Below are 12,755 nucleotides of genomic sequence, written 5' to 3'. Positions count from 1 at the left end.
ACATGCTTAAGCCGTTTGTTTGTATATAATATGTATATATATAATATATTCTCATTAGCTTTGTAAATACATTGTATCACACTTCTCCTTATTATACATAAATATTCAAGGCATTAAAATATCCAGCAATACCTCAGTAGACATGCTTTCCCAGGTATGTTGTCTTTTATCTCTTCCTCCTGTGTCATATAAATTTTTCTCTTTACTCCTTCACTCTACTCCTTATTTGAATTACATAGTTTCCCTCTTTCTTATGATATTTGAATTCATACTGATCATTTTCAGGCCCAATTACATTCAGTGTTAGCATGCCTCCTTCTCCTCATCTTTCATTCTCTCACACTTTGACTTATCTCCTGTTTATTTTTCCCTTTTTCAAATTTCATACATTTGAGTCTTTACTTTAAGTTTGGGGTTCTGATACTTTAACTACATTAGGATTTTCCCATACCCAATTTTCTCAACTTTGTCTTATTATCACCACTATAGTTCAGTATATTTCCTTCATACAGCTTATATCTGCACTATCTGTCATTCAGTTGTGATAGAAATTTCCTCAGTGAGGTAGTTTTAAATATTTCTAATAATATTAAATAATTTCTTAACATTGTTATATTAAAAAATGTGAAAATCCTAGTATATTATGCACACAAAATTTTATTTTCTGCACTAAAAATTGAATGCTGGGAACTTCCTGGGATATCCATACTTTGATTACATGTGTCCATAGGCATGAGAAACAAAAATTGTTTATTTTCAGTTTCAGCTGTGGTCTTAAACATTTTTTGGTATTATTCTAACTAAATATTTGTCATCGGCTCAAAATTTTAAATCACCTTTTGAATTCTTATAGTTCATTCGTAATGACCATGAGTGAATCCTCATCTTCTGTAGTCAGCAACTGTCATCAACATGGTGGAAGATCATATGTTCATTTAGCTGTTGATATAACACTTAGCACAAACATAGATGCAAAAGAGAAGCAATTAATGTTTGTCCAGTCCAAATGATCCGACATAAAATATGTGCAGTGTTTCATAGTTCCATAAATGGCAGTGTTCTCAGAACCTCAAGTTTATGAATGGGGCTTCAAGAATTTATGCTAGTAATTATATAGTTTTATTGTAATCCAAATTACTTCATTTGTTACACCATCAGTGGTTTGTCGATTAATTCTGTATTCATTTGTTGTATAACACCTATTTTCAGTTTCAAGTCTTACCATATTCAAATTACTGCTGCTCTTTTCTTTACACACATTTCAATTGTGATTTCTTTTTAGCCATGTTTATATCGATATGGAATATACAGTTGAACCTTATTAATACAAACATTACAGTGAAGAACTGCTTAAAATGAACAATTCTTTGAAGTCTCTCTGAAACTCCATTGACATCTAAAAATGAAATTGCTCACTATGAAACCCTGTTTACAGTGAATATATTTTTGTAATACAGTGAAGTTTTTCACATGTTTTGTGTACAGTGAGCATTTCTTTTACAACAGAAGCTGAGAAATCATAAAAGGACCAACTACATAGTTTAATTACTTCGCTCCTTCAGTGTGGATTTGTATACATGGTAAGGGTACCTCTCAGGGAAGTTCTGATCTTTCAGTTTACCTCTTCTGGGATCTAAATATGCACCTGTGTGTTTACTGTGCATGGTGACCTGTGAAGGGGAGAAGAGGAGTCTGGTGGTGGAGGGGTCCAACCCTAACATACCACTTTGGCCTTGAATTCCTGTAGATGGGTGGCCTTGGAGTGGCCCCCCTAAGGTCAGTCAGCTGCTCCATTTGGGCTAAGGCCAATCAAGTACCAGTGTTGGATGTTCTCAACAGGAGTTGTGGACATTGTATCTGATGCTGGTGTTTGGGGAAAGTGCTCACAAAACCCTGGCATTGCTGCAGTATCCTTGTTTGGCATCATAGTTGGAGTGCAGATGGATCTCTTTATGCCTCCAAAATAATCATTCTCAAACTATATGAAACGTTTTTTGACCTCCATGGTTAAAAAGGTTTATGAATCAACATCAACACCAATCTCTTTCTCTAACATTCAATCCAGCAAACTCCAAGATCCACATTTATTTTTGTTTTGGGTACAGGCATTTCCTCAAGTATATGTTCTTCTCCTGCCCCAAGATGCAAAATGATCATTCGTTTACATGCTCAATCGCTTGAATCCTCTTTCAACAACAAAGACCTGCTCAATTGATCCAAGGCAGGATCCATGGAAGTTGACAGATCTCCCTTGATTAAAGACAATAAAGAAAAAAATGGTGGTTTATAACAGAAGGGCTCTCCACTCAATTTACCCACACATATAATGGAATTGTCAAGGCTTACATTCTAATGTAGATGACATCAAAGCATGGATTGCTTCCTACCATCCTGTATGTTTTACTTACAGGAAATAATTCTGAAACCTGAAGATACAGTCACCTTTCAACAGTTTTCTTTGTACAGAAATCACAGGCTGTGTGATGGACGACTGCATGGACAGGTTTCACTGTTGGTTGATCAGCATGTGCCCACCCTGTCTTTGCCACTCTACACACTCTTGGAGGCCATAGCTATCCATGTTTCCATTGGTGGTACCATCATTTTTCTCTCTTCATGTCTCCTGAAGAGACCCATGGTCAGTCAGACCTTGATGCTCTTGTTGAACAGTTGCCATCTCCATTTTTAATCCTGGGAGAATTTAATGGACGTAATCCCTCTGGGGAGGTACTGGTATTAATGGGAGGGGTAGCTCTGAAGAGCATATGCTCTCAGATCACAACCTTCCTCTTTTCAGTACTGGTTCTTATACTTATTTTCATGCACCTAGTCAGTCTTTTACTGCTATTAATCTTTCAATCAGCTCCCCTATTCTCTCACTTTTCATGGAGGGTTGATAGTAACCCATGGGGCAGTGATCATTTTCCTATAATTTTGAGAGAGACTGATCGTGGCCAATGCCACCCGACCTGCATGCCCTGATGAAAGCCAGATCAAGCAAACTAGCCTTCTTTCACTGCTCTCACAGGACTTGATCTTGCTGTTGTCTGTAAGCCAATAGTAGATGACTGCATGGCAGCAGTAACTGACTGTGTTATACAGGCAGCTGCTCAGTGTATTCCTAAAACCTTGACATGTTTTCCTTGATATCCTCGTCTGTGATGGAATTCTGCCTGCCATATGGCATGAAATGCTAAAAAATAAGCCTGGGATACTTTTTGCAGGTATCCTACACTCTCGAACCATATCACTTTCCAGCAGACCCATGCATGTTCTCAGCATGTAAAACATCAAACCAGAAGGAATCTTGGATTAAGTTCACAACCAGTATATCTTCTACCACCAGTTCCAAAGTCATATGGAACAAGATTCAATTTCCCCCTCTAGATCTTGCTCTCTGACGGCCAGGAAGTAATCGATACCTGAAGCATTGTTGATACTCTAGGTGATAGCTTTTGCCAGGTATCTAGCACTTCAACTTCATCCTCCACCTTCTTAGCTGTCAAGACTGAGGCAGAGTGATCACCTCTTTTTTTTTTGAGCTGATTGTCTCTCTGACTATAATTGGAATTTAAACTGGCTCTTCATCAGTCTGGCAGTACAGTGGTCAGACCTGATGATGTATACTACGAGATGCTGTGACATCTCTCTCCTGTTTCTTTTGCTATTCTTCTGAAGTTGTTTTTAACCAGATCTGGCAGGAGAATGTTCTTCATGATACTTGGCACCAAACTATTGTCCTACCTTTCTCTAAGCCTGGGAAGGATCCCAAGATTCCTTCAAACTACCTTCCAGTTGCTTTGATGGGCTGTCTCTGTAAGACCTTAGAGAGTATGGTTAATGCTCATTTTGTTTGGTTCTTCAAATCAGACATTCTCCTCTTGCACACCCAATGTGGGTTCCAATGATAGGGCTCCACCATGGACCACCTGATTTGACTTGAAATGTTGGTCAGAGAAGCCTTCTCAAATGACAAAATCTTGTATCAATATTCTTTGACATTGAGAAGGCTTATGATACAACATGGAGGTATGGCATTTTGCAAGACCTCCATTTATGTGGGTTACATATTCATTTGCCCACTTATATTAAAAATTTTAATGGACAGGCATTTCCAAATTTGTGTGGATTTAACATTTTCCCATTCTTTTCTACAGGAACTTGGAGTCCCTCAGGGCTGTATTTTGAGTGTCACACTTTTCAGTATAAAAATTAATCCCATCATTGAACAACTCCCTCTTACTGTTGCAAACGGGCTCTATGTTGACGACTTTCACATCTCATGTCAATTGTTGAACGTGAGGTATATTGAGTAGCAGCTACAGATTGCCCTCAATCATTCACTGAAGTGGACCACAGCAGATGGTTTTAACTTCTCTCTCTCTCTAAAACCGTTTGCATGCACTTTTGTTGCCAATGGAGTATTCACCCTGACCCTGAACTCCATATCGGTGAAATTTTGCTACCTCTGGTCCCTGAGACAAAGTTCTTGGGGCTTTCTTTGACCATAAGCTGACGTTTATACCACATGTCAAGCACCTAGTAATCAAATGAACAAGAGCACTGAACATTTTCCATGTCCTCTCTTTCAGCACTTGGTGAGCAGATCAATGTTCTATGCTGAAGGTATATAGTTCTTATATTTGATCAAAACTAGAATATGAGGCACTGTTCTATGGCTCTGCCTCGAAATGCTGAAGCTTATTCATCATCAGGGGCTTCAGCTTTGCACTGGGGCTTCCTGCACTTCCCCAGTCCAAAGCTCATACACAGAGTCTCAGGAACTTTTTCTACACCTCTGCCATTTACAACTGTTTTACTGTATGCTTCGAAACTTTGATCCTCACCACAGCATCTCACCTTGGGTTGTGTTTTCCTTCCTCAGTGGGCCATGCGTTTTCAGAACAGATGATTTGTCATTGTTTCATTTAGCTTTCATATCTAGGCAGAGTTGGATGAATTGGATCTGTCCTTGGATAACATTGTTCTATCTACTGGTCAGCCCATCCTACCATGGATTATTAAAATCCTCAAATGTGAACTTTCTTTAGGTCATCTGAGAAAAGCAGATACTCCCAATTGGAAATACTGTGTTATTTGCTCAACATCTTTCAAACCATCCTTCCATTCCTAATTATACAAATAGTTCGAAATCAAGTGACTCTGTGTGCTGTGACATGGTTTGTTGCGATTTAGTGGTTGCACACAGAATCCTCTCTGCAGTTTCAGTGTTCAATGCTGAACTGTATGCTATTTCTTTTGACATGGATCACGTAGAAGCTAAGCAGTACTCAAATTGCACTATTTATACCAACTCCCTTAGTTCTCTACTGGCTCTGGAATTGTTTCACGTTAGTTCTCACTCTGTTCTTGCCGATTTTCAAAGCCACCTGGCCAATTTATCTTTAACATCCACTTCTATCTAGCTCTTCTGGATACTAGGCCACGTTGGTATTTGCAGGAACAAGCTCGTCAACACCACAGCTAAGTCTGTCTGCTCTGGCACTATCACCACTGTGCCTGTTCCATACATGGACTATAGTCTTGCATTCAAGGCTCAGCTCTGTGCCAGTTAGCTGTTGACTTGTAGTAAGCAACATGAAAACAATCTTTTTCAAATGAAACTCTCTCCTGGACTTTGGTTGTCTTGCTTCCGTAAGAATCGGAAAGGGGAAGTTGTCTTAACTAAAGTATGCATTGGCCAGTTTTTTACTCATCATTTTCTTTTACCTTGGACTGATGCACCAATGTGTTGTCTGTGTAACACTCAGGTCACAATAAGCTATATTTTACTTTTTACCATCGTTACTACTCTCAACGACGGCACCAATTTTAATATGTTTTTTCTCAAGGTTTATGCATAACACCAGAAAGTGTCATTAGCAATGGTGACACTGTCTACCTTACAAATGTTTTTAGTTTTTTTTAAAGGCCATTAAACTTTTTAATGCTCTTTAAGTTTTAATTTAAAATTTCGACCTTTTAAGAATTAAAGTACATCTTGTTTGATTTGAAGTTAGAAAATGGTCATGATGTTAAATAACTCGAAACCAGGACTGGAAGGGCCAACTTCAGGTGATTAAAGCTGATTTTTGAACTTCCCCATTAGTCATTCTGGAGAGTTATGATAATTACAATTATGCTACAGAAAGTCCTTTACAAATTGTAATATTGTAGTTTCTCTCTTACTGCTGTTAACTAGATATAACAATTGGTCTTAATCCTATTTGTGTTTTTATTATAAAACTTGAACTTTGTTTTGTTTTACTTTAATTTTATTTTATTAATTTTAATAATAAATTTTTACCAAATTTTTGGCACAGATAGCATAGTTGCTTTGCACTATTAAACACCAAACCAATCAACCAATTACTTTGCTTTGTCATGAGGTAGCCTGAGGCATAATTAAACTGTTAATATGGCAAACCAAATGGAAACTCCTCATTAGCAAATCATTATTTTAACAGTAGACAGTTTGCAGGGTTAGCATGATTAATTATTGCAGAGTTACTGCTGCAAGTTTTTTGAATAAAGTGGAAATAGTGGCAGTATAATTTTAGATAAATTGCAGCAGTTTGATCATTGAAACCACTTTATGTATCGTATGTCAGTGACTTGTGTACCTATTAATCAGTGTTCTTAGAAGGTAGAAATGATGCAAGGCCATTCAGTCCTGCATTCATTGTGATCATATATGTAGACAATTTGACATGAAGACCAGTGCACTGTCCACAATTTTGAAGAAAGTAATGTTTAGACAGCATTTGAAAAAACAAACCTAACTATGAACGTTTTCAGTTCTCAACAGTGGATGATGTTGAGTAAGTACTGTCAGAATGGTTTACCAATGCATTTGATGAATATTCTGATCGGTAGATCCATTCTCAAAGCAAAACCCAAAGAAATGGGACAAACATTGAATCAATTGACTTCAAAGTCAGTAATAGTTTGCTGGAAAGGTTCAAGTCTCAACAGGGCACCACCTTTAAACCAGTGTGTTGCAAGGCTACTGGCGTTATGGATGACATTGTGATGACTGTGTATTAATGTCCTAACAGGTGCTAGTGAAAGGCTGTGCCCCAAAAGATATTTTAAATGCATTTGAAGCTGTGTTATTTTTTGTTTGATAGCTGATAAGATTTTAATATTCAGAAATGAAGTCTGTTCATGAATAAAACAAAGCAAAGAAAGAATCACAGTGTTGTATTCAAATACAATTGTATCATAAAGCTGAAAACACTCGCCATAGGAAAATAAAGAAGTTGTGATGTGAATTATTTTCCAAACAGAAAAGCATGGGTGGATAGGGATTTATTTAGTGATTAGATACACATAGAAGGTAAGAAATTCAATCGTCAAAGAATAAAAGTCTTCAATTTTATTTTCAGTTGTCTCGCTTTCACACCCAAAGACAATTTGAAGTGAATAAAACTGCAGCTGATGGATCAGGTCATGAATAGAAATTTCTACAGCTTCTACCAAAAATGTCAGTTTACATCATCTGGGATCTGAACATCCAACCCTGTTTTTGAGGTGCATGGTAATCTGTGAAAAGGAGAAGATCCTGGTTGTTGAAGGGTTCAATCCCACCATTCCCTTTTGTCTCTGAATTACTCTGGATGGTTAGTCTTAGGTTGTGTTCCCAGGGCCAATTGGCTGGTCCTTTTAAGCTAGAGTCAACCGAATACCAGTTTTGGATGTTTTCAGTGGTTGTTTTAGACAATTATGTCTGCTGGTGTTTGAGTATAGTGCTCGTGAAACCCTAGTGTTGCTACAGTGTCCTTGTTTGGCATTGTAGTGCATCCTTTTGCAGGACTCCATGGTAGATTGGTCTAGTGAGCACTGAATATTACTCTATTTATTATGGATAACTCAATCCTTGAAAACAAAGAGTAAAACAACATCTTATAGGTAAACAACCATGCATAGACGATTTTTTTACACATATGCCACCACCTTCAGTTCCTGTACCTCAATTTTTAATTCTTAATTTTTTATGTGGCAAATCCTTATGGCAGGTGTTTCCCTTTTTCATTCAGAAGGGATTAGAGAAGCTTGCTGGCTCTCTCAAGTTCATCAAAAAGCTATGTTCTGGTACATCTTGGTCAAAACATCAATCCCAAAATACAGTGAACTTTTCTTGAATTATTGGGTCATTAGAGATATAATACCCATTGAGAGTACTCTCCATGCCACATTGAATTCCTCTCAATGAGTGATCACTGAGAGGAATTTGCAGAATATTGGAGTTCCTTGCTGGCTAACTCCAGCCAAGGCATTTCTTATGTGTGCAGTATCTCCACTCACAAAGATGGAATTTATACTCTTTAGATCTAAAATTATTCAGAATTTTCACACTTGAAACTCAACTGTTTTGCAGTATATCTATAATCCTTTGTTCTTTTATCTGTCCTAAACTAAGTAAACAAGTGATTAATATTATAGTTTTAGTCAATAAATATGTTTGCAACATCATTTTCAGAATTTGTTGAAAATGGAATGAGTGTATTCTGAAATGTTTGTAAAATAATGTTTTGTGTTCTGTCAACCATCTTCATCTTCATTATAAAGAAAAATATTTTACTTTTCTGCATCAGGTACTTAAGACTGTGTGATTGTCTTTTCTACACTAACAAAACACAACTATAGTTAATTATATTTGTCTTAATATATTAATTGTAGTTGTGTTACATAATTTTAACTCTACATTCTTTATTCAATCTATAAGGGTTTTTCAAGTACAAGAATGCATAATACTTCAGATTACATGTCTTACTTAATATAAAACTCATAAGGGCAGTTGGGACTGAATGAATAATGTAGTGTTGAAAATATATAGTAGGCCTGATACTAACATCTATAGTTATGTGTACATCATTTACTCACCCATTTCTATGTAGATAAAATCTTTCACAGAATTGAGGAAAACCAGAGATAATTGTATATTTCACAAATACTTTATTTATTAACAGCCATGGTTTTTGTTAATAAATGCATCATCAGGTACAGATTGACAAATGTAACTGTGAATTTCAATGCCATGTTTGTAGCATTGTAAATATCACTATATTGTCATTGAAAATGATTAATTATCAATATCATGATCACAAAATCCAGAAGATAATATTTATTCATGTTCAATTTTTGATTATACATACTACCACAGCAGACACTGAACTGTAAGTTTGGTATTAATAAAGTTTTCATTTTGAATTTCTTTTATGAGTTACAGTTATTCTTAACCTCCAGTTATCACTTAAAAATCTAATATCTAATAAAATGATTAATTAGCTGAAACTAGTCATTTTTGTTTTTAAATTTCGTGCAAAGCTGTGTGAGGGATATCTGTGCTAGCTGTCTCTAATTTAGCAGTGTAAGAGTAGAGAGAAAGGCAGCTAGTCATCTGCACCCACTGCCAACTATTGGGCTACTCCTTTACCAACAAATAGTGGGATTGACCGTAACTTTATAATGCTCCCATGGCTAAAAGGGCAAGCATGTTTGGTGTGTAGGGGATTCAAACCTGCAACCCTCGGATTACAACTCAAATGCCTGAAAACAGTAATTGATTGGTTCTACTAGTTATATTCTGATTCGAGCTTTTATGATAATTTGGGTGAGGAATAACTCAACAGTGAAATCTTAATCCATTAAAGTTTTAAGGGGGATAAAAGTTTTTGTACTGAGGCACACATATTTTCTATTTCAATGTGAAAATTAATTTGTTTATTTGAAAAAAATTTACTAAAAAAGATTGTTTTTTCATCCAGGGTATGCATGAGCTCTTAGCACCAATTCTGTTTGTTCTACACTTGGATCAACAGTCATTTCTTCTTGCTTCAGAGATAGGATATGTCAAGTAAGAAATTATATAAGCTTTTTTTGTTGTATGTTGATTTTGTGTTTATAATGATAATAAGAATATATATATTAGATAAGGTACAAAATCTTTGCAACAGCTTACATCAACAGGAAGGTTAGCATGATTTGTTTATACAATATATCCTCAGATGAAATATAGTTAGAAAGGTTCAATTTTTTGGAAAAAAATAAAAATACAGTCACAAAAAAAAAAAAACATTTAACACTGGGGCACAATGCTTTAAAATTAGGTCATTATGTAATATGGATATTTGTTTATGGTATCAGTGAAAGTATTATCCAAATTGCAGTTGAGGTACCATATTTATCTGATTTAACCCCAATTTCAGCAATCTCATATGTTGAAAAATAAAGTGGAAAGGAGAAGGTGCAAATACTCAAGTTCACATTGGGAAGGTGATTACTCTCTCTTATTTGGAAAAACAAAATTAATAATAAAAATAATAATTAAGAGTACTAAACCTCAGTGGGGTATAGAACAAAACTTCCTTTTAGTTGGCATTTCCAACCCCTGATATGATGTTTGGGCATAAAAATCAAGATGTTATGGTGCTGTTATACTAAACTTTATTACACTATTATGTTACTCAAGTATATTTTATAATAATTTGTTGATAGTGTTATTCAAAAGATTACCATGTTCTTAAAACTATGTAATGGGTTATCCAATAGATTTTGAAGGCATATTTAAATTTTTATTATAAAAACTTGCGTTAAAAATGTTAATATATTATTAAGTTAATTTATAAATTTTAGTATGTCTGATTAGGGAAAACTTAAATATAGAAAATAAATCATTGATGTGCTTACTGAATTATGATGTATCAAATTTTAATTTATTTCAAACTACATATCTCTGTTGTGCAGCTTTGTGAAGTTTCTTTAGTAAGGGTAAATGTGCAATAGCTAGTAATAAACATTTGTGAATTTTACTGATTATTAGTTTTGAACAAATACTCTGTCAAATAGGGAACAAATAATAATTTGTAGAGTTTTTTAATAAGAAGTGTTGCAGAATATTTTTCCTATTTTTTATGTTTAAGGATTTCAGAGAAGATTATCTTATATTTCTGTATAATTGTGAGGCATTACAAGTATAATTAGCATATTTAATTCTTCTGTCTTAGAATTAACTATAGAAGCAAAAGAAATGTTCTCATTATGAACTCTAAATTAAGCTATAACTATCATCTAGTGATTTTGGTAAGAATAAAAATGATATTAGGGATTTCCCATTTGTGTAATTATAATTAGGTTCAAACAACTTGTTCTATCAACCATATGTCATAAGTTAATAAGTTAAGAGTGAGTTTCAGTGTTACTGTTAGTTGTAAGAAATCTGGTGTGTGAATCATAGCTGTAGCTCTATTTAGGCAACATTTTTGTGTCAGACTGGAAAAAATAAATCAAGTACTCTAAAAAATTATTAACATGGAAGAAGGAATCTAGCTCCCAAACAGAAAATTGTTTCAGAATAAGGGACATAGTTTTGCATCATATTCATGAACATTTTTTAAGCATAGTAATAATAGTATTGTAAATCTATTCACTCAGTATGATAACATTGTCACAAGTTGATTGAGATTATTTGTTCCATGTAAGTGCTTTAGGTAGTGTACATCAGTTACAATTTCCATGAATTTCTGTTGCTGCTTCATGAATATTTTGATCAATATATTTTTTATTGCCTGTAATATCAGGAAGTTTATTTGTGTTTTCTGCTGGACAGACATTCTGTACTGTATGATTATTGTTGGTGAATGCATGATGGAAAAATCAGTTTTCATATAGTGAGAAAAGGTGTTTTAGGTAAGTTAGCACAATAGTCTATTTTTTTCCCTCTATCCACAAAGATAATTCTCATTGTGTTTTGTCCCTAAATTATCTTTGCATTTTTAATTAGTAAACAGTTAATACTATGAATATTCCAGATAAACAGATTAATCAGTAATGATCTTATTGACCATAAAATAATTTAATTGGATGCTGACAGTTACCAAAATAATTATGGATTTCAGAGTTTCATTGACTGAAATTCAAAAGAGAAGTAACAGACAAAAGTAATTTTTATCTTGTGCATATAATTTAAGGAAAACAAAGAATCTATGTTATGTGTAGGCTAGTACACTAAACTCTTAGCTACATCAACCACTTCTAAAAACAATCCATTTCAAAGGCCAACCACCCTCATAAAAAAATTAAAGCTGTTTTGCTGAAGATGACTCATAATATTTATGACCCATAAACTTACCATTTTCACCATTAAGTACAAAAAGATGATGCATCACCACTATCAGTTCTCCTTAATAATTTTAAACACATGCTTTGCTTTCAGTAGGTGTTATTTGATCAATGAAATTTTCTTTGAATCCTTTTGACTCTACCATCTTCCTCCTTTCTATCCCTACAAGTAAACTTTGCTAGTGACTTGACAGGGTTAACACCATGATGAGTTTTCCTTTGCCTTCTCCTTATCTTACTTTGCATCTCTTTACATATAATCTTCCTATTGGATGAAGGATATATTTGAATTATCAGAAAATAGCTGGTAAGTAGTCAAGTCTTCCCTACATGTCAACCATTTGGAACTCCCAGCTATTTGTTGTACTTTGAATAATTTTCTACCAATTGTATAAGGCTACCTATTTGTAATTCACTCTAACAGTTTGACTGTTTTCTCTTACATCAATCATCAATATGGAACAAGATCCCATTTGTTTTACTTTGAAATGCTGGATTTCCTTTTCTGAGCTCAATCTCGGCAGGTCTATTTTCTTGCTTGTTATATTTCGTGTGCTCTGTATCTTGTGACAGATTGGCAATCTTGTCCAGACAAAATCCTGCCAATGGAGTGGTCTCTTGCTCCTCCAGAA

The 12,755-nt window shown here is 34.8% G+C and overlaps 1 protein-coding gene across 7 annotated transcripts in view; it reads left to right on the top strand.

Moving 5' to 3' along the window:
• The window catches only part of TBC1D5 (TBC1 domain family member 5), a 164,354-nt gene that overhangs the window by 68,048 nt on the left and 83,551 nt on the right, over window positions 1-12,755 (top strand). For all 7 annotated transcript variants that reach the window (XM_076482280.1, XM_076482319.1, XM_076482265.1 and 4 more), the window contains one exon: window positions 9,771-9,859. In XM_076482280.1, the coding sequence (XP_076338395.1) occupies window positions 9,771-9,859 (89 nt within the window). The remainder of the gene's footprint in view (window positions 1-9,770; window positions 9,860-12,755) is intronic.

Source organism: Tachypleus tridentatus, chromosome 2 (assembly GCF_004210375.1).
Source record: "Tachypleus tridentatus isolate NWPU-2018 chromosome 2, ASM421037v1, whole genome shotgun sequence".
Classification (NCBI taxonomy): domain Eukaryota; kingdom Metazoa; phylum Arthropoda; class Merostomata; order Xiphosura; family Limulidae; genus Tachypleus; species Tachypleus tridentatus.
This window is presented reverse-complemented; position numbering and strand designations above follow the sequence as displayed.